This window comes from Osmerus eperlanus, chromosome 21 (assembly GCF_963692335.1).
Source record: "Osmerus eperlanus chromosome 21, fOsmEpe2.1, whole genome shotgun sequence".
Lineage (NCBI taxonomy): Eukaryota > Metazoa > Chordata > Actinopteri > Osmeriformes > Osmeridae > Osmerus > Osmerus eperlanus.
Window position 1 is genome coordinate 10,305,296 of NC_085038.1, and position 21,033 is coordinate 10,326,328.

At 48.9% G+C, this 21,033-nt stretch overlaps 3 protein-coding genes across 8 annotated transcripts; all 3 read right to left on the minus strand.

Annotated features, from left to right (window-relative positions):
• Nucleotides 1-46: 46 nt before the first annotated feature.
• LOC134007966 (protein SON) lies at nt 47-10,539 on the minus strand. 5 transcript variants are annotated; one of them, XM_062447741.1, is made up of 14 exons: nt 10,414-10,539; nt 9,817-9,884; nt 9,562-9,736; nt 9,413-9,459; nt 7,953-9,314; nt 7,410-7,768; nt 6,964-7,098; nt 6,099-6,386; nt 5,889-5,999; nt 4,383-4,499; nt 1,562-1,709; nt 1,332-1,397; nt 970-1,085; nt 47-861 (listed from the first exon to the last, which is right to left on the minus strand). In XM_062447741.1, exons 1-14 carry the CDS (start codon nt 10,488-10,490, stop codon nt 670-672), a joined length of 3,261 nt encoding a protein of 1,086 aa, XP_062303725.1. In that variant the 5' UTR covers nt 10,491-10,539; the 3' UTR covers nt 47-669. The 5 variants fall into 5 exon arrangements, 3 of the variants coding, with proteins under 3 accessions (XP_062303725.1, XP_062303727.1, XP_062303726.1); XR_009928091.1 differs by lacking the exon at nt 47-861 and adding an exon at nt 2,506-2,594 and having other exon boundaries at nt 4,381-4,499; XR_009928092.1 differs by lacking the exons at nt 47-861; nt 970-1,085; nt 1,332-1,397 and adding an exon at nt 2,506-2,597 and having other exon boundaries at nt 1,575-1,709.
• Nucleotides 10,540-10,833: 294 nt separating this feature from the next.
• Nucleotides 10,834-16,719, minus strand: wu:fa56d06 (uncharacterized protein LOC795664 homolog). Of its 2 annotated transcripts, XM_062447222.1 has the most exons (14): nt 16,664-16,719; nt 16,248-16,288; nt 15,567-15,770; nt 15,247-15,381; nt 14,883-15,068; nt 14,567-14,722; nt 14,293-14,451; nt 13,109-13,264; nt 12,835-12,993; nt 12,253-12,387; nt 12,045-12,151; nt 11,745-11,879; nt 11,494-11,605; nt 10,834-11,172 (listed from the first exon to the last, which is right to left on the minus strand). In XM_062447222.1, exons 2-14 carry the CDS (start codon nt 16,285-16,287, stop codon nt 11,099-11,101), a joined length of 1,758 nt encoding a protein of 585 aa, XP_062303206.1. In that variant the 5' UTR covers nt 16,288; nt 16,664-16,719; the 3' UTR covers nt 10,834-11,098. The 2 variants fall into 2 exon arrangements, with proteins under 2 accessions (XP_062303206.1, XP_062303207.1); XM_062447223.1 differs by lacking the exon at nt 12,835-12,993 and having other exon boundaries at nt 12,253-12,291.
• Nucleotides 16,720-17,153: 434 nt separating this feature from the next.
• On the minus strand, nt 17,154-19,324 carry si:dkeyp-117h8.4 (uncharacterized protein LOC572032 homolog). The gene is made up of 3 exons (XM_062447224.1): nt 17,655-19,324; nt 17,509-17,545; nt 17,154-17,410 (listed from the first exon to the last, which is right to left on the minus strand). Exons 1-3 carry the CDS (start codon nt 19,059-19,061, stop codon nt 17,325-17,327), a joined length of 1,530 nt encoding a protein of 509 aa, XP_062303208.1. The 5' UTR covers nt 19,062-19,324; the 3' UTR covers nt 17,154-17,324.
• Nucleotides 19,325-21,033: the final 1,709 nt, after the last annotated feature.

Sequence of the window (21,033 nt, forward strand, 5' to 3'; positions counted from 1 at the left end):
ACGCTATTGTCCTCTTGGCGAAAGAGGAAGAATTAGTTGCTCACCGTCAAAAGGAATGGAATCTTTATCTTATTTAATATTTAACCGAGTAAAATCAACAAAAATACATCATGGTATCTTCTAGAAATGCAACCCTTCATGCTAGCCAGTTACGCACGCACTCTGCAGGCATCACAACTTCAGTAACCTACAACATGACTTTGCAAAGTGACAAAACTAGCCAGTTGGTGAAAGCCCAACACAAAACAAGAAGAATCAAACAAATACTTCACATGGTTATGTTTCATGATGTGAACAGTTTGGTCACAGGGCATACATTCGGGGAGAGGGAGGTGGGGGGAATGCTGTTAAAACGGAATCCACGACCAGTATAAACCCCACCATCTTTTAAAACATCATGCAAATGTTTATCATAGAAAGTGTCCGGTCAGTCAATTTCAGTTCTGTTCAGGAGAAATCATGTTTGACCCAGTATAGAAACGCAGCATGTCATGTGTGTGTGTATATGTGTAAAGAGTGAGTGTGTGTATGTGTGTGTGTTACTTGGTCTGTGCAGGTTTAACTTTTTCTGTATGTATGTGTTTATGTTTGCAGTGTGTGTACCTGTATATATGTGTGTCCAATGATGCTATGAATATCCGTGTGTGTGTGTGTGTGTGTGTGTGTGTGTTATACACTGGAGGAGGAGGAGAACAGGGGCCCAGTGGTGGCAGCGGTGAACACGGGTCCTGTGTAGAGGCCCGGCCCGTCGACAGGCACCTCCCCCAGGGCCTGCAGAGCCACTGTAGCAGCCATGGCCTTGGCATGCTTCTTATTGGGACTGGCTGACTGGGGCTGGTAGTCTCCTCCATTCACCACCACCTGAGACACACACCGACACACAGACGAAATGGGGTTGGGGCTAAGTTGCATTAAAAAAAAAAACTTATCCAGCCATTAAATGTGCCTTCATCTTTTTCAAACACACACCTTGAAGAGGAAGTTCTTGCGGTGGTCAGGGCCACTGTGATGGACCATGACAAACTCCGGGGGGGTCCACCTCTTCTTGTTACACAGCTCCATCAGAGCTGAGACTGGGTGCTTCCCTGAGGGGGAGAGGAGGGGGGGGGGGGGGAGCGAGCGAGCGTCAACACCACACTCTCTGCTGTACTTCACACACTACCTCTGTAGACCGCTACACAGACATAGACACCCAAGCCCTCGTTTGTCTAACACCACACACACACACACACACACATCTACCCAGCAGACCCCCACCATCAGACAGCAGTGTCATGTGTGGCTATCCTTTTTAACAGCACCAATGCAGACGTGTGTGTGTGTGGCCTCACCGAGCATATCCTTGGTCACGACCAGGCCGCCAGACTTCTGAGGTTTCTCTCCTTCAGCCACCAGACCTACGAACACACACGCACCACCCCCCCCCCGGATATTTAGCACCATCACCATCATCACCGTCATCCTCATCATCATGTTGGCTCCAGTCAGTAAGGGCTGGGCTGATTGGACGAGCACCACCCTTCAGCGCTGGCTGGCCCCTCCCCCCCCCCCCCCCGCTCACCTTTCCGGTCGATCTTGAAGTCGATGACGATGGGCTCGACGGTGCCCTCCCGGTTGCGGCCCAGTCCCTCCCCTGTCCGCCAGCCCATCTTCCTCATGAGGAACTCCCCCACGCCTCCAGAGACCGGGGCCGCACGGAGGAACTGGTCCTTGGAGGGGGGAAGGAAGGAGGGAGAGAGAGGGGGCGGAGGGGAGAGAGAGGGGGGGGAGGAGAGAGAGAGGGGGGAAGGGAGGGAGAGAGAGAGTGGGAGGGGGAAGAGAGAGGGGGGGGGAAGGAGAGAGAGAGGGGGGAAGGGAGGTAGAGGGGGGAGGGATGGAGAGAGGGAAACAGAGAGAGGGAGGGAGTAGTTGGAGGGGTGGCCACAGGAGGAGGGAGCAGAAGACAGGAGAGAAGAGAGGCAGACGGGGCAGGAGAGGAGACAGTTAGCTTCCCTCCTCCAGACACTGCTTCCCCTACGCCCAGCTGGCTCATCCAGACACACGGGCAGAGCTAGGCACCACACACACACACACACACACACACTCTTCAGAGCATGTTCACATTACTTATATCAAACAGTGAGAATAAGGGATGGCTGCAGTTAAGTTAAGATGTAAACTAGACAGGGTTTCTCAGAAAGCAGTGTCAACCCCTTACAGTTTCAAACCCCACATTCACACAAGCACACACAGGCACACACACTCACACAAGCACACACAGGCACACACACTCACACAAGCACACACACGGGCACACACACACACGCACACAAGCACACACTCACACAAGCACACACTCACACACACACGCAGGGTTGAAAGTGACTTAGTCCTCCACACTGTACCACACACGTCTGTAAGAGGGTGATTTGCTTTAACACTTCACTCATTCATTCATTCATTCACTCTCTCTCACACACACTTACAGTTAGCAGTAGAAGGAAGGGATCTGTGTGGCGTACGTACCTAGCCCCCCATCCCCCGGCCGAGCATCAGGCAGCTTTAGAGAGGGGGCCTGACTGTGACCGTGGCAACAAGGACAGCTACAAGGACTGACCCTGAAACGAGTGTCCATAGAGAGAGGTGAAAGTTCACAGGCCGCCCCTGTGAACCTCCACCTCCCTCTCTCACCCCCCCCCTCCCGACCACACCCGACCCCTCCCCTCCCCACCCCACCCCACCCTCCTCTTCCTCCCACCTGCCTGCCTGTGCACATGGCAACTACCCTCCGAAACACCCACACCCACAAACAAACAGTCAGGTTGGCAGGGACACTAAGCCCCCCCCCCCCCACCTCCCCACCCACCGTCAGTTCTAAACATGCCTCGGCCCGATCCAAGCGCGTGAATAACTCGAGGTGTCCTGTGATAAACTGAAATTGACCGGGCAGTGGAAAATAATACTGTGAACGTTCTCTCCTCTCCTGATGTAACCGTTGGCAACTTGAGCAGTGAGACATTCCATATGGTTAATATAGTACAGAGGGATTTCAAGGACCAACTCCTCCTGTCAGGAGTGTAGAAAGTGTGTGTGTGTGTGTGTGTGGGGGGGGTCTTCTCCTTGCATGTCTGTATGTTTACAGAGCAGGGTTTGCTTGCACACACACACACACACAGGGACATCTAAGTCCCTTAACTATTAGAAGGGACGTTAGGTGTGTGTGTGTGTGTGTGTGTGTGTGTTTGTGTGTGTCTGCCTTGACCTGTTCTGTTGGGTATGTATGACATGAGATCCATCATACATCCAACACTCTGTGTCAGCTTAGTGTTCATGATACAGAGGTTCAAGGTGAGGAGGAAGCCATTTTAAAGTATAAAGACCATGCCAACCTTGTGAGTATATATATGTGTGTGTGTGTGTGTGTGAAGGCCTATCTGGTCTATCTTCTCTCTAACCCTGGGATATCCACATCCCAGGTCAGAGACACAATCCTTTCTCTCTCTTCATGTCCTAAACGTCCTCGCGGCGTCAAATTCGACGTGTGTGGCTAGAATTCTGACGGGAGCGAAGCTTCCATCCCTCCTCCTACTCTTGCCCCCGAGGGATGGGAAGAAGGGAGCAAGGCAGGCAGGAAGTGGCGAATCTTCCGGAGGGTTCTAAAGCACCCCTGTCCTGAGGTGAAGGCAGGGAGAGAGGAGGGGGGGGTCGGGACTGCACACTTACTTCCATCCATCACTCCTCTTCCTCCCCTCCCTCCCTCTTTCCTGTTAATTTGCGCTCCGAGGCCCCCTAATCCTCAGGGGCTTCCTGTCAGCAGGCAGACTAGACCGCCCCCTAGTGGCTGGGAGCCCAAACTGCACTTGCACCTGCTTTGGTAAGAAGGTAACATGTGAGGCGTCTGCATCACTGCCCGTTGAGGTGTACCCACTTCACGACGACCGCGTATGTGTGTGTGTGTGTGGGGAGGGGAGGGAGGGAGGGGGGATTCCCTGATGGGTGATTAACAATACATGAACAGCCGGATTCGAGTGAATGTTGATTCAACTCAAACAAGCGTGATTCCTCTCTGACGCATACAGACACACACACAACAAAACAAACAGGCAAACACACGCAGACACACACACACAAAACGAGGGTTTTCCAGATAGCAGGTGGAATGACGTCATACTGTTATCTAAACCCTGCGGTCCAACTGAGGAAGGAGGGGGTACACTATCCTTCCCTCCAGGGTTGACGAGGCTGCTCCAGGAATATCTAGCTCTGGTGACTGTGGGCCAGGGGGCTGGGTAGGGCTGGATTTAAGGCCGTGTGTGTTCAGTGATGAAGTGGGTACACCCGTTGGCATTGGCGATGCAGACGTCTGAAGCATGGGGTTGGTGGGGGTGGGGTGTGTGTGGTACCTTTTTGATCCAGGCTTGAGGGCCACTGTTGGACAGCTCCTCTGAACTCAGCACCTGGGCTCCTGTAGATCCAGTGAACAGACCTGGGATGGTGTTAGACTGGGCCCAGGCATCCACCTGGAGGGAGGGCGGAGGGGGGGAGGAAAGGAAGGAAGGAGAGAAAGTTGAGAGACGCACCACGATCCCCTACTGCTGTGCACAACCCTGGTCGGGTTGTGGTAATGACAGGCTGGGTGGAGGGGGTGGTAGAGACTAAAGCCCAACCGATTTATTGGCGTGCCGATATTATCGGCCGATATTAGGCATTTTCAAACTATCATTATAATAATGACATTATATAATATCGGCATTTATAATGGCCGATATTTAGATATTTTTTTTTACAAATGTTTTATTATGCCTTCACAATACAAACAAACATAATAAAGGCTCATAATAGCCGATAAATGAATAAATAATTTTTTTTTATAAAAAACGGACGAAACACCCTTCAACAGGGCACTCTACAACGTCCCTGTTGGCAACTCTCGTGTTTACAAAGCCACAAACCCTACAACCAGCTGATCCAGCCAGAGTCGGGCAGAGTGTTAGGGAAATCTGTTAATGTTTTGTTACGCGTTTCTGGATTATTATTGTAGGAGCCATTTGGATTCATATTTTAATCTTGTTTGGGACACTAGATGGCGCTCCACCTTAATTGGGCTCACACAATATAGGTGTGAACATTCATGCAGGTGTCAGGTGTTGCCTGACGGAGGGAGAGCACTTCATTTGTATTACCAAAGGTCTGTTACATGTAAATTAGATGCAAGTTTGGATGAATGGACATGCTTATGGATTGGATCTTACCGTTTGCATAACCAAGAACGAGAACGCAAGGTTGGAACGTTAATTTACATAACAAGCGCGTCAATCAAGTGCTCAGTCAGCAATCCCTCTGGGCTTTAAGTGTAGACTTAGCCAATACAATTATATATATATATTACTTTTTTTTCAAATATATATCGACCGATATCGGAATATCGGTCGATAAATATTTCCGACGCTTCCACCAGAGTGAGTTATTTTTCCAAAACGGAAGCTAGCTAGCTTTAGTTAGCTTCCGTTACCTAGCAACCTAGCATAATACTCGTAGCAATGCTACTACCTGCTAGTGTTACTTGTTAGCCTCTTAATTGTACATTTTGAAGCCATACTATAGCGTTTGTCATATAGTTTTTGTCTATCGGAAAATAGTCGGTTGGAATGTTCAGTATCGCACATGTGCGACGTTACACTGTGAGACCCGCATTCGAACGATCACAAATGTGCGATGCTACTCCTTAACGGGTTAAATCATCAAATATTTGTATCGGTATCGGCCTTAAAAATCCTTTAGCGGTCGGGCTCTAGTAGAGACAGGCTGGGTGGAGGGGGCGGTGGTGACAGGCTGGGTGGAGGGGGCGGTGGTGACAGGCTGGGTGGAGGGGGCGGTGGTGACAGGCTGGGTGGAGGGGGTGGGTGTACCTGCTCCTGGGCTCTGGTCAGCATGCACATGGCGTTGACGTCGTACGGGTTCTCAGCCAGACGCCTCTGAGCCTTGATCCTCTCACTGACCGCCTGGGTGATGTCCACTGGCTGGTGGGACACACACACACATCATATACACACACACGAAAAACATGAAGAATGCAGATGCAAAAATACAGTGACAAATCACACACACATGGTACGGACCTGCAGAGGCGGCTCCGGGAACACGCTGTCGCTGTCCAACACGGGCTTCACCACCAGTGGCACGCCCGACGCCGCCTCGCCCGACGACGCCGCCTTGGCCACCACGGCCGCGGCCTTGACGGCGGCCAGAGCCTTGGCCTTCTCCACGCCCTTCTTCTCCACGGGGACCCACTCGCCGTACGCGCCCTCGCCCTCCTTCTTCCGGTGCTGGGAGCCCGACGACACCGGGAACTCCTTGGCGTAGGCCGCGTCGCTCCGCACGCCGACCGCCGGACGCACAGAAGCGTTCTGGTGGGGGTGGGGGGGGGGGGGGGGGAGGCAGAGGGGAGGGGTTACTGTAAAAGTTGGGGGAGGAAGTGAAGTCAAAATTATAATAAATGCCTAAACCAGGAGATAGACCATTACTGGTCTGGTTGTGAGATCCCAGGACACGATATTGAGTGGTGATGAGAACAGCAGGGGGGGAGGGGGGGGGCAACATGGCACACACACACAGTAACACCCCCATGTAGTATTGTAAAAACCCAGCCTATTTCCACCTATAATAACCTTCTCCTTCATACTGAACATTCTCCTCATGTTGATGCCCGGTTCTGTTCCAGAATTTGGAACAGATGGTCGACCCATCAGCCAGGTCGATTCCAGAGCCGGTTACCTATACCTCGACCGTACGACGGGGGTACGTTAGAATGTGATGAGTGAGCGGGAGTCAAGGCAACACGGTTCAGACTCTCGCAGTCAACTGTAGTTCACCTCAACATGCCTATACAGGCTCTAGAGCTCTTAAATGTACACAAAATGAGGGGGGTGAGAGAAAGTAAGAAAGAGAGAAAGAAAGAGAGCGATAGAGGAGACTCCCGCTTACATTGATGCTGAAGGAGATGCCCTTGACCTCCCTCAGGGCGGCTCCTCCAAAGGGCTTCCCCTCCTCCTCCTCGTCAGAGTGGTGAGGCTGGGCCACGGCCAGCTCTCCTTTACTCTCCACGATCTTCTTACATTTCTACACACACACGCGCGCGCACACACACAGGGCTTTCACCGTCAACACTACCGGTCATAAGTATTTCGATTTTTGTTTTCAAAGAGCAAAATACTTGGATTTTCATTTTTGATATACAATACATGTTCAGATCCATCAAAATTACATCATCAAAAATGGCAGAGAAATAGTTTGTGCAACAGAGAGAGCAAGAGAGCATGAGGGTGCAAGAGACAAGGAGAGAGAGAGAGACAAGGAGAGAGAGAAAGAGAGAGAGAAAGATAAAGAGAGCATAAGATGTGAGAGAGATGAGACACAAAGAGATCTCTTACGTCCGTGAACTCTTTAATACTGATGATGTTGGCCTGCTTGGACACTTTCCTCTTCGCCTCCTCGATGGCGGCCATGTTGGGCTGCGGGGGCCCCGGGGGGGGCTTGTTGGTGATGGAGGGCAGGGGGGCCATCTGGGGCATGCTGGACAGGGCCCCCATGCTGGACAGGGCGGCGGTCATGGTGGCGGCGGTCATGCTAGCCATGGCAGCGTTCATGGCCATGGCGGGCAGGTTCAGGGGCAGGTTCAGGGGCAGCTGGACCAATGCTTTAGGGCGCAGGCTGTCGGGGATGGGCATCCCTGCCTTGGCACACATGGCGGCCGCGTTGGCCTTGGCAATCTCCAGCAGCTGGTCTTTATCTAACAGAGAGAGGGGAAAAAAACGAAACTTGTAAGGAAAAAGTATTTCGAAAGTGTTACTGCTTTGCAAAGTGTTCATGTTTGTTTTGCTCAAATCCGTGATTCTCCAATAGCCCTCAAATAAACCTAGAACACAACAGATGACCTATCAGGTACTGTTGAAACCGTAAATGTACAAATGTACCGAGCTCTGTGAGGCGCGAGGGGCTCTTGCTGGCGCTGCGGTGCGTGCGTGCAGGGGACCTCTTCTTGCGGAGGATGAGCACGGGGGAGTGGCTCGGCTCGCGCTTCCAGCGGTCCCTCTGGCTCAGGGTGTTGCCGGCGAACGTACCCCTCCGCCTACGAGACCCCGAACGCGACCTGGTCCTCCTCGACCTCCTGCCGGGCGACCGGGACCTCGACTGTTTCCTCTTGGGGGATCGGGACCGTGACCGCTTGGTCCGTCCCCTGGACCTGGACCGCGACGCGCGTTTCCTGTGAGACGGCGTCCTGGATTTGGACTTCCTCCTGCGGCTCTTCTTCGCGGCGGGCTTGTCTTCGGCCTTCGAACCGAGCTTGTCTCCATCCCCGGGGGCCTGCTGGTGGTTGGACTGTGGGGAGCCGGAACGGGAGCCTCCGGTCTCCCCTGCAGACGACGCCGCCTCCTTCGAGGGGGCCTGTGGCAGGGCGTCGGAGGGGCCCTCCGAGGCCCCTGGTTCAGCCGTCTCGTGGAGTGGCTGAGGGTCCGAGGACGACGGGGCTAAAGGCACCTCTGGGGGAACGGGGCACTTCGGAGGAGACCCGGGAGGTTCTGAGGCCTGTGGCGTCGAGAGCGCCGCCTCTCCCTTGACCTCTAACAGAGGCACCGGTTTCCACGCTCCCGAGTTCGTCGCCTCCTCTTGCGAGCTGCTTGCGTCAGGCAGGGCTGAAGGCTCAGCCAGAACCGGAAGGTTCTTGGGTTCATCTGCAGGCTCGCACTCAGAGACGACCTCTTTAACCACGGACGTGTCCTTCTCGGCTAACGGTCCTTCTTTAGGTTTGGAGCTGGTTTCTCGAGACGTGGAATGGTGGCGTCTCGACGGAGACGTCGACCTGGATTTCGTTCGCCTCCTCCTGGTTCTGGACCTGGAGCGATACGGCGACTTGGACTTCCTGTCTCTCCTCAAAACCACAACAGACCTGGAGCGGGTTCTCCTGGACCTCCGGGCAGACCTGGAGCGCGAGCGGTGGCGAGACCTGGACCGTGACCTGCTTCTGGACCTCCTGCTCCTGTGCCCGGACTTGGAATCGGACCGTGGGCGGCGTCTGGCCGGGCGGGACCCAGAGCGGGACCTACGCCTGCTGTCTCTGCCCGTCTCTTTGGGGACGATGTCGGGCAGATCCTGGGACCTGCCGTTGGCCGACGGGTCCTTCCCGTCCCGGCGCTCCGGCTCCCTGGCTCCAGGCTCCGCCTCCGACTCGGTCGAGCTCCCCGTCTTGTCTTCGTCCTTCCTGCGTTGTTTCTTCTTCTTCTTCTTCTTCTTGGACGAGTGGCGTTTACGCCGTTTGGATTTCTCGTCGTCTTCCCCTGTGAGATGGGAAACAACATCAGAGCGTCACGGGGGATATTTCAAAAAAGGTTAGAACACGCGTGAGAGACGGGGGCTGAAAAGGTTCAAAGTTCACCGGTCTGCGGGTCTTTTGGTTTGTCCGACTGCTGCTCTCGTCCGTTGCTAGAAAACAAGGACGTGAAAAGGATAACACCGGTTAGCTTTGTTCCGTGTACTGACAAGTCATTTAAACAACAGGGATGCTAGGTGAAATCTATTTCTCACCTGTCGTCATGTTGAGTGGCCCCATCAGAATCCACTGCTGACTCGGAGCTGCTGTCCCTGTCTTCCTTCCGTCTCTTCTTCTTCTTTTTGCTCTTGTGCTTTTTGTGCTTCTTGTGTTTCTTGTGAAGAACATCCCCTTCTTCCTTGTTGCTGACCACAGAAGCTTCTTCTTTATCTGACCACAGACATAAAGGTGTTAATCTTGTGGTGTTAAAAACGATACGGTTATTTATTTTGACTCGTTAACAATACAACCTTGTGGTATCGTTCCTGTTGCTCCTTCTGTAGTTACTTTCCCATTGCTTTGCGGGTCATCAGTTGGACTAGAGAAGAACAGTCATTATGCAGTTGTACAATGAACTACACATAACTAATAAACAACGAGCTAGCTAACCACTTACCACCCATTTAGTCTCAGATAAGCGAACTTCTGTGTACTGAGATAACCAACAAATTACAACAAATCGTGCTAAGTCAGTGAATCATACATTTATAGGATAGCTTAACTAAACCGCTAGCCAGGCAATAAATACATGCCAGGGTTAGCTAAAGGCAATGTCAATAGACTTAGCCATGCACGATAAGTTAGATAGCATAGTTGTGTCATATCATTTCAGTATTTTGACTATACGACCAAGCAAAACAGTTACGTGCTAATGTAACGTCAGCTTAACATTACAGACAAGATAGTACCACTTGCTAGTGCTAGTAGCTCTAGCTGGCCGAACTACGCGTTGTTGTTGTCCAGAGACTGAGATAGCTAGTTACTGTTTAGCAACCAGTTAAGTATGTCTGAATGGGTGTTTCCGTTATTAGGGAGAAACCACAAGTTAGCGCATTACACAAACACACCTGGTATCCTGACTTTCTTCGATTTCCTTTATCTTATTTACAACGAAGTCGCGGAAGATTTGTTCTATGGCCGCCATGTTTCAGCATGTATTTCCAGTCCTCCAGTATCCCAACATTCACTGCGCATGGTTGCCATGCCAATAGTGGGGGAGCTGGGTAATGAAGTCTTATTGGCCAAAAATATCCACGGTAATGTAGTTGATAAGCCAGCAAGGACTGGTCTCCAAGACAAAAATCCCAATAAAGCATCCAAGTAATGTAATGTAATGGCTGTGACTGTGACTGTATGACTGCAGGTTACTTCAGGAACTTGTCTTGCCGTGCATACTCACGAATGTTAATGTCATACTAGTAAGCATGAATTAACTACGAATCATGATACTTTCACCAAAATAGGAGTCATTATAACAGAGACATATTATTCATAGTTTTTTTTAAGGAGTTTTATTTCCGTGACAAAGTTGAAGCTGAGTAGGGCCATGTCCAATTACATGAAGATTTACTAGACAGGATTGAAACAGTTGTTACTCATCCAAAGAAGTAAAAATAAGGGACACAACATTTGGAAATATAATTAATATAACTCAATAACAGATGTTCCCTCTTCCACATTTCAGACGTTATAAAACAGATTTGAAATGCTTCATATTGTCTGGTATTTTTGCAGGATTTCTTTTGCAGGTCTTTATGCTGCCACGGGGAAAGAGCAAATGGATGCCCTCTTCAACTGACAGTCCACAGATGTCCACCAACTCTCATCTGCGTGTGTGTGTGTGTGTGAGTGTGAGAGAGAGAGAGAGAGAGAGAGAGAGAGAGAGAGAGAGAGAGAGAGAGAGAGAGAGAGAGAGAGAGTTGGGGGGAGGCAAAAAAATAAAAAGGAAATGTTACTGAAACAGAAACGGTTGAGTACAAAAATATCTGTCACGGTAAAGGTCATTCACAATTCACATCATAATATTATCTTTATTCACTGACAAAAAAACACCTAGTCAAGTGCTCACGTAAATATTTCCTCAACATGTCTAAATGTTGCATGTTTATCATTCCATATACGATTTTAAACTGTAGAGAGCGTCTCACCAACTCTGAACATCTCCAGACAAGCCGGCTGGTCTCTCAGTGTGTTTGGGTGTCCAGGCATCCAGTCAGTGTAATCCCAGGCGGACCCATCAGTCCATTCATACTTCTGGTCCTGATGATGTCACACACACATACAAGCTCTAAACCTCTGAGGCATCTACAATGGCTATAATGTGTGAACTGTGTAATATTTCTGATATTGCAACATGATTTGACAGGTTAAAAGTGAAGGTCAAAGGGGAAATGTTGACCTTGCCAACTCCGCCTAGCCAAGTCAAAACAGGGCTGTTGCTGGTCTTGGTCACCATGGAGACCAAGCGAGAGTGCAGGTCACTGTTGGTAATGGAGGCCAGGTTCCCAAGACGGCTGAGAACTCTGCATGAGGCCTGGAACACACACACCAACAACTCAGCGTGGTTTGTCGTTGTGTTCCAGTGAAAAACGCTTTAAAGCCTATGTGTCTTATACATATATACTTTGCAGCTTTGTAGCAATACAAATACTTTCATGGAGATCCTTCATGTGCTGATGTCTGTGTGGTAGGCATTCACCTCTGCTTGGCTGAAGGTCATTGGAGTTGGATTGAAGTGGTAGCAGCGGCCATCAATGACCTCTCCAACACACTCTGTGTCTAACTGATCTTGAACTCTGGAGACATCTGAAACAGAAAATGTTTTGTTTGTCAATAGAAATACATAGTTGCTTTCTCCATTTTTGGTTGTTGTTTTGGTTTTAGTTGTTACACACACACTCACTCACCCTGCGGCTTCATTATGAAGTTCCTCTCCATCTCTCCGACTTCCTGGATGATGGTTCCTGTCCTGGTGTCCACCAGTGTGGCCCGGGAGTTCTCCGTGCCCTGTCTGAACAAGTCCACGAAGGGAGGAACATACACTGGAGAGAGAGAGAGAGAGAGAGAGAGAGAGAGAGAGAGAGAGAGAGAGAGAGAGAGAGAGAGAGAGAGAGAGAGAGAGAGAGAGAGAGAGAGAGAGAGAGAGAGAGAGAGAGAGAGAGAGAGAGAGAGAGAGAGAGAGAGAGAGAGAGAGAGAGAGAGAGAGAGAGAGAGAGAAAAGGATGGAGGGAACGTAAGAAACGAAGCAATAGGGGGTAAGATCATGATACAATAGACCAGGGCTCTCCAACCCTGTTCCTGGACCGCTATCTGCCTGTTGGGTTTTGCTCCAACCACACCTATTTGACCAGATTAAACACTAGTTACCTGATCAACCAACTAATCATTAGAATCAGGTGTGCTAGATTAGCGTTGAAGCAAAAACCTACAGGCAGGTAGCTCTCCAGGAACAGGGTTGGAGACCCCTGCTGAATAGACAGTATACCTACCCTTCCCCACCCTTCTCTCCATCTCACTGATGTGCTCCTTCAGCAGGCCAGTGTTCAGGTCCATCAGGAATCGTCTGGAAGGTTCTGTGCCCTGCCTGCGCTGCTCAACTGGGACATTGTGAACCTCAGCTACAACCTCAGACCATTCCTTCTGCACATCTGTAGTAGACAGGGTCAGACAAGGTCATTTTCTATGGGCTAACATAAATATGGGTAAATATACATGGTCAAACACACTACAAATAGATGACTTTCCATCTCTCATGTTTCACACCTGGCTTCATGTTCCTCTCCATCTCTCCGACAAGCTTCATGTTCCTCTCCATCTCGCCGACTTCCTGGATGATGGTTCCTGTCCTGGTGTCCACCAGTGTGGCCCGAGAGTTCTCCGTGCCCTGTCTGAACAAGTCCACGAAGGGAGGAACATACACTGGAGAGAGATGAGGAGCGAGGGAGGACAGGAGAGAACAGGGGGATGGCGAAGAAAGAGAGGATAATATAGAACTTTATTTGCAGCTTCAAGGTCCAGATAGAAAAGTACACATAACATATTACAAGAGGGGTACACACAAACACACAAACATAAATACAAACAGACTACCACATATTACATAAAGGGAATGTACAAAACATACATACTTACTTACATACATACATACATACATACATACATACATACATACAAATAGCTATGCACAATAGTTAAAACAGGTACAGATGTGTGTTCCAGTGTTTCCAGAGTTGGGAGGTATATCTGGTATCACTAAGTGCAGGGTTAGTTAAGGCAGTTAAAATTCTATTCTTTGACTCTGTTAATCAGCACATGAATCTGTACATAAAACTCCTCAGCACAGCATGGAAAGTGGGAACATTACTCGTCACAAACAAAAGGCACTGGTCCATCTTGGACACTCCAAAAGGATTCTAAGTGCATCATTGTATGCAACTTTCATCTTCTTTATCTTTGCTTTACTGTAGCTGCACCATAGGTGAGCTGTACTGAGTGGAGTACAGTATGCTCTAAAAATATATTTTTTACTTCTTCAGTACACATATGAAATTTGCGTGCCAGAATGTTTCTTTGTCCATATAATTTACAGCACTGGCGCTGTATGTCATCATCGTCACAAAAATCATCCCTGATGATGTGGCCCAGGTATTTTGCTTCAGCAACTACATTCAGCTCTTGCCCTGACAAGTAAAAAGATGGAAAGCATAGCTTCCTGTCCTCCTTAGTTCTGGCAATCATTACAACAATCTTTTTAAAATTGAATTTGATGTCATACTGTAGTCCATAGTTTGAGCAGACTCTAAGCAGGTGCTGTAGGTCAGTACTATATGGACCATACCATAAGTACCTTGTGGTCAAGAAATGACATCATAGAATTCCATTTGCCCCCAAATATCAACCAGCCAGAAAACTGAAATCACAGTTGCCTAAAAATATGGTTGACCTACCCTTCCCCACCCTTCTCTCCATCTCACTGATGTGCTCCTTCAGCAGGCCAGTGTTCAGGTCCATCAGGAAGCGTCTGGAAGGTTCTGTGCCCTGCCTGCGCTGCTCAACTGGGACATTGTGAACCTCAGCTACAACCTCAGACCATTCCTTCTGCACATCTGTAGTAGACAGGGTCAGACAAGGTCATTTTCTATGGGCTAACATAAATATGGGTAAATATACATGGTCAAACACACTACAAATAGATGACTTTCCATCTCTCATGTTTCACACCTGGCTTCATGTTCCTCTCCATCTCTCCGACAAGCTTCATGTTCCTCTCCATCTCTCCGACTTCCTGGATGATGGTTCCTGTCCTGGTGTCCACCAGTGTGGCCCGAGAGTTCTCCGTGCCCTGTCTGAACAAGTCCACGAAGGGAGGAACATACACTGGAGAGAGATGAGGAGCGAGGGAGGACAGGAGAGAACAGGGGGATGGCGAAGAAAGAGAGGATAAGAACTGACATCATAGAAATCCCATTTGCCCCCCCAAAAAACAACAACGACCAGGAAAATGAAATCTTGTTAGCCTATAATATGGTTGACCTACCCTTCCCCACCCTCCTCTCCATCTCACTGATGTGCTCCTTGAGCAGGCCAGTGTTCAGGTCCATCAGGAAGCGTCTGGAAGGTTCTGTGCCCTGCCTGCGCTGCTCCACAGGGACACTGCGAGGCAGACTCACGCTTTCCCTCACCCAGCCTGCCTCTGTCATCTTGGCTGGCACCTCCACGGAGCCTGGAGAGGGCATCGTCAATAGCAGATCAACAGCTGTCCTACTATGGATTAGAGGGCGAAGAACGGTTGTCTATTCCAAGTGCTACAATTGCATTGCTACTACTACTACACGGTACACGCTCACGCACACAACCACGCACACTCCCGGTGGCTCTACATCTGTGACGTGCACACTCACCTGCAGAGTTAAAGATGAAGTTTGTCTCTATGTCCCCGACCGCTTGGATGATGTTCCCGGTCTTTCTGTCCACTGGAGTGTGCGGAGAGTTCTGGATGTCCTGTCTGAGTAAGCCCATGGTCGGAGGCTCTAACACTGGGGAGAGAGAAAAGGAGAAGAGAAAAATATGGCCGATCAGAGCGTGGAGAATCGGAGACTTTCAAAGACGGTCACTGTGTTGTGAAGTTGTATAGGTTGAAAACAGTTGGGTGTGTAAGATGTGTAAAAGTGTGTAAAAGATGTGTAAATGTGGTCAGGCGCCGGTTGCGTATTGCTCTTACCATTCCCCACCCTCCTCTCCATCTCACTGGCGTGTTCCTTCAGCAGGCCAGTGTTCAGGTCCACCAGGAAGCGTCTGGAAGGTTCTGTGCCCTGTCTGCGCTGGTCATAGGCTGGGATTCCACTGGGCAGATTCAGTTGGTCATTGTGGACCATGCCTCTTGGTGGAGCTACAACGTCATCTCTCAAGGGGGCAGCATTGAGGCCTAAAACAACATAAATCATAAAATCAGCAAAGATACAGTGCAGTGCGTACATTGGAAATTCTTTACAAACTAATTTTAGTTTTTTTCTCTAATCTAGGCATTACGTGTCTTGGGAGAGTGGGAGGAGGGGGTTCCTCAGTACCAGAACATTCTGGCCCAGACTTCACACACAAACACACTAACTTCGACCTTAGGATCCAATTATGGCAAGTTATCAGATCATTCTGAAACGCAGCCACTACCCTATTTGTAAAATGATTAACCTCTGTGCCAGACAACTATGGCCTAAATAATGATATGCTGTAAGAGCAAAGTTCATCAGCATGGTCAAAGGCAAATTTCTTCTTTTATTTTGCCATTTAAATTTTAAATTATTTAAAGTAATATAACTGATGCTGTGCATTATTTTCCAAAAAAACTTGTGTGAAGTTGTGTCTTGTCATTTGATAAGGTAACAAACTAGTGTCAAACTCTCACCTGACAATGCCCAAAGGCACAAAAGCACCAAATTCAGCATCCTGTAAATAAGAGAATCAGTCGAGACAAGATCATTTAATGAGTTTTACACATATGTTTACACATCCATAAACTCAGCACTCACACGTAAATGCACAGATACAATAATCAGATCAATCAGATACAATATATCCCAGATCAATAATCTGATTAAGGTATTTCATCATATTCAAACCATTTGCATATACGTCACACACACTCGACCGTCCTGTTTCAAATTAGGATTTTTCTCACCTACTTGTGGAAAGGTAGCGACACCAGAACTGTCTTTCAGTGAAAATGAAATGATCTCTAGAGTTGCAGTGTCCTTAACCTATTACACTTATCATGTCCTCAATCTGAAAAGATAATGTGACATGTCACAGTGTGTGTCTCACCTGGAATGGTGTTCTGCAGATGGAGGACTTCACGCTGAGACTCAGAAGCAGTCTAACAGCGGAACTAGCTCACTAGTCAGTAAGTATTCAGCCTTGCAGTAATAAAATGGTGAAGGGGGTCAACTTTAAACGCCCACAACAGCATTCAATAGATTAGTTACAAAAGCCTGCTGTGCAATGTTATGACGCTTGCGCTTCTACTTTGCCCCATAAGCACATAATAAAAATGGTCACTGATAGCGTTTTATCTTATCAATTAGTAAACATCTAGGCCTAAATTCATGCTGGTATAGGAAAATATTATGTCTTATGCTTAAAAAGAGGTTTGCTCAGTCAAGTTCACAGGCTAGTATGGAGCTGTTTGGCTCAAATCCTTTGAATACTTCAAATACTAGTATAATTTCAGTGTTCTTCCCAATAATCGAGGACTTTACTTAACATTAGATGTTTTATGAATATGCCCATGTAACATAAGAACTGAATATTGGAAGTTTTTTTATTGATATATTAAAAAACATGACTTTTAAAAGTCCCACTTTAACCCAACCCTTCCCATATTGACACATTTCATTTACAGAATACAATAAGTAAAATATGAACTTCAAAAATAGTAAGTAAGACTAGGAGAACATCAAAAGCACTGAGACAATTAGAAACTAGACTATTTATAGAGCAGTCTTCTTCTTGACAAACTGGACGAAAGCCTTGAGGGGCAGCCACTCCATTCGGATGGTTCTGGTGACTGTCCTGCAAAGACAACGGGTCAGGTTACGGTATTATGGAACTTGACTGTACAATCCACTTGAATATGCTCAGTGTCGACTCTTTCACCAAATCAAACCAACCTTGATATTGTCTGACAAATCTGTTGTACTGTTCTTTCTAAATAGGAAAGAGGACACCAGTAAAAAGTAAAAAGTAAAAAAAATTTAGGGATAAAACTGGATTTTTAAAATGTTTATACAATTTCTTTTGACATTGTTTGGCTCACCAAGGCAGGAAGCTGCAGGCTGAACCTGGCCTCCCCGGCTCTCTTGACTTGTCTCTCAGTCGAGGGGTGCAGTGCGGTGCGTGCCTGGCCCAAGGCAGGCTCCTTGTGGCTCCAGGCGTCCGAGACAGAGGAGGGCTCTGTGAGAGTGGACGACAGAAAACGACTGGTGCGATGCTGGATCCTCAACATGGCCTTCCTCTGGCGCAGAGACCCTGGGGAGTTCACAAAGCAGCCGTCCCTGGGACGTTTGGCCTGGGGAGAACGCTCCTGGTCCAGCTCCCTGTGGCGCTTCTTCAGGTGGTAGGGAGAGAGGGCCAGGGCAGCCAGTATGGAGGAGGACCGACCCTCGCTCTCCACCTTCCTCTCGCAGAAGCGGCAGTGAGGGTTGTGCCGGAGCGGGGATTCCGCCCGGCAAATAAACCTGCGGTAGACTTCCTTAAACTCCTCGTCGAGCTGCTTCGAGGAAAGCCTCTGGCCGAGGGAGGGGGCCGACCAGTCCAGGGAGAGGCGGGGCTGGAGCTGTTGCTGGCCAGGCCCAGGCCGGGGCCGGGGCGACTGGGAAGTGGGGAGCTTGGACTGGGTGAGCCTGCGGGAGTCCCGGGGGTAGAGACGCCCGAGCGACGAGACAGGCTTCTGGAGAGAGCGGTGTGGCGACGCTGGGGCCGGCAGGGGGCTTCTGGCGTGGCTGTTGGGAGACGCGTGATGGTGCCGTGTGAAGGGATTCTCTCTGGCGGGGGAGCAGTGGGTCCTGGAGCACTCTGGGGTCAAGGGTGCCGTGATGACCACGGGGCGTACAGCGGTTAATCTCTTATGCGACGGGAGATTGGGCGGGGCCTCCCTGTTGGAAACAGGCCTCGCCGGTTGTGTCCCGGAACTTCCTGCCTCGGGATAGGCAGACCTGGGGCTGAGCACGACAGTACGCTCCTGTCTAGGGGGCGAGGAGGAGGAGGGGGAGGAAGAGGGGGGAGGGGAGTCGGATATGGAGAACGTTTTGTCTAGTTCAGAGAACTCATGTGAAGATGAAGGCTCAGAGAAGTCCATCACCAGGATAGGGAGATGTCTTCTCTTCGACTCCCTCCCTCTGCTCGGGGACTTCCCCTCAGCGTGGCTATCCCAAAGGCGCTGGGGAGCATGGACGCTCGCGTCAGTCCTCTTGAGGTACGGAGACACGGACCGGCTGGGGTTCAGAGACCTTTTCTTAGGAGGGAAAGTCTGAGGGAAAGTGATGGTTTGGTTGAGGGCAGGCCTCACGTGCCTGCGAACAGGTCCCAGGGTGCTGTTGGCGTCGGCGCTGTTCAGCTTTCGCCTGCCGGAGGACCACCTCATTTGGCGGTACCTCCTCAGGACTGAGCCCGCCGCGTCCGCCACCTGCTGGCGGCGCCAGGCCTTGCCAATCTTGCTGAGCATGCTGGGATACAGCTGCAGGAGAGTGCTGTTTTGGCTGCTCAGGCTCTCCTCCAGCTCCTTGTCCTGGTCTTCTGGCTGACCCTGGTCCCACAGCAGGCTGCCCTGGGTCTCGTTCAAGGGATTCTGGGTCCACTCAGTGTCGTCCAGCACAGACACACCTGCCAACAATACGGCACAACGTTGTTGTGGATATGCTACCGTATTAGCAACGTAGTCCGTGATTTATGATAAATATGGTATTATTGTGATGCTGTGAAATGACTATGGTTAATATTTTTGACTTGCCCTTAATGCGCTCTTTGTCATCATCTTGGACTGAATGGTCATTAGTGTACAAGGTGTTGTCATCCTGATCCTCGGTTGAGAAATCAATCTGTTTTGAAGCAAAGAACCAAAAAACACCTATGGTAATGGGATTTAAACATAAAATCTGTCATAGAACATATCCGGGAACCTTACCTGACCAGCGTCAAAGGGGTTATGCACTGTTGAAAAACAATGACCCAAAATGTTAGTTACCCACACATAAGAGTGCTAAATGAAAATGAGACCCTTGACTGGGATTACAAAGTATTTGGAAATGGAGTAAGTATACCTCCTTGTGACTGTCCTGACGCTGCAGAACCCTGAAGAAGGGACAGAGGAAACGTCATGCGAGTCCAGTGTAAGTGACTGAAAATGTTTGGTTTCAATCATGTTAGTCGCCCATACTGACCTTTGACAGTTCCCATTCAGATTGATCGATGTATGAAGCTCTCTCTTCGTAATCCCATGGAGATGGTAAATGATGAAAACATTTTTACAAACAGCATTTACAGTTCGAAAAGTCTTCTAGAACCATTATGCTAGTATGAGGCAAGGAATGGATGTCAATAGGTCTATCTGGATCACTAGCTAACGCTAGCTGGTTAGCATAGTATACCAACGTTTATGAAACCATATACCTCGTTTTATTTGCAAACCTCTTGGCGACGACCTCAGGTCTATCTCCACGTCATCGTCGCAGTTTTGCAGTTTTGAATACTATTACGAGAAAGCAGGGTTAGTGGCTAAAGTAATATCATGAATGTGTTTGCTAACAGCATTTTTGAATTTCGCGCCATGTATTTTTACTAAATGGGATTGAGCTACCTAACTTGCAGTAACGAATGACAAAACGTTCATGTGTTTGGCCTTAGTAGGTACGCCACCATCACCTTTTCAATAATTTGCTCCAACGTGTTTCTGTAAATTTGAGCATTGACTTCAAAATCTTTGATATAATCCATTTTTTAGCTTGTCTGAAGTCAACTTCTTATTCGTGTGTTACGGAGGTTTTACGGCGGTTGGATTCAGTTTATTGGTGCATTACCGCCACCTTCTGCTCCGGAATGTGATCAGACTAGCTACAGCCTAATCATACAATCAAAATCCCTTACAAAAGTCCTACTATAAAATCCCTATCCATGTCTGTCATACAGCACCCAAACCCTGCTTCTTCACAATACACTATGAAACCCCCCTGAATCCACAGACATTTGAACTGACCTCCCTTACTATGTTTGTGACTTCCTTTAACCCTCGTGCTGCCTTCGGGTCACATGACCCAAAGGTTCATAACGAACCATCGTTGTGTTTACCCAATTTTACCCAATACAAAAACAAATACAAAGAATTTTCTTTTAACCATTCCAATGTGGGGGGTCTGAGACAGCCCGACAGTTAAAAGAAAATGCTTCACTTTGTTTTTGTATGAGGTAAATTTGTCGCAATACGACGGTGGGTCACAATGACTGATGGGTCAGAATGACCCGAAGATAACACAAGGGTTAAAATGTGCACCAACAGACTCATTTCTGCTCTCTGCAGGTGGAATAAAACACTGCATGCATATTCAACATCGGAGAGCGGCGATTCTCAGTTGGGGGTTTGTTTGTGTGTATCGATCGTGCTTCTTTACATGATATTAAATATCTGTCTAAATTTGTATTGA

Excerpts from the sequence above, each read along its gene's own strand:
- LOC134007966 (XM_062447741.1), bottom strand. The coding sequence starts at position 10,490 with ATGGCGGCCATAGAACAAATCTTCCGCGACTTCGTTGTAAATAAGATA. Across the intron at positions 1,086-1,331 it reads CGTGACCAAGGATATGCTCG|GGAAGCACCCAGTCTCAGCT; the intron begins GTGAGGCCACAC and ends TCTCCCCCTCAG. Across the intron at positions 862-969 it reads GCAAGAACTTCCTCTTCAAG|GTGGTGGTGAATGGAGGAGA; the intron begins GTGTGTGTTTGA and ends TGTGTGTCTCAG.
- wu:fa56d06 (XM_062447222.1), bottom strand. The coding sequence starts at position 16,287 with ATGCTGAATTTGGTGCTTTTGTGCCTTTGGGCATTGTCAG. Across the intron at positions 12,152-12,252 it reads CTTCATAATGAAGCCGCAGG|ATGTCTCCAGAGTTCAAGAT; the intron begins GTGAGTGAGTGT and ends TTTCTGTTTCAG. Across the intron at positions 11,880-12,044 it reads TGACCTTCAGCCAAGCAGAG|GCCTCATGCAGAGTTCTCAG; the intron begins GTGAATGCCTAC and ends TGTGTGTTCCAG.
- si:dkeyp-117h8.4 (XM_062447224.1), bottom strand. The coding sequence starts at position 19,061 with ATGCTCAGCAAGATTGGCAAGGCCTGGCGCCGCCAGCAGGTGGCGGAC. Across the intron at positions 17,546-17,654 it reads GCCTGCAGCTTCCTGCCTTG|AAAGAACAGTACAACAGATT; the intron begins GTGAGCCAAACA and ends TTTCCTATTTAG. Across the intron at positions 17,411-17,508 it reads ATTTGTCAGACAATATCAAG|GACAGTCACCAGAACCATCC; the intron begins GTTGGTTTGATT and ends TTGTCTTTGCAG.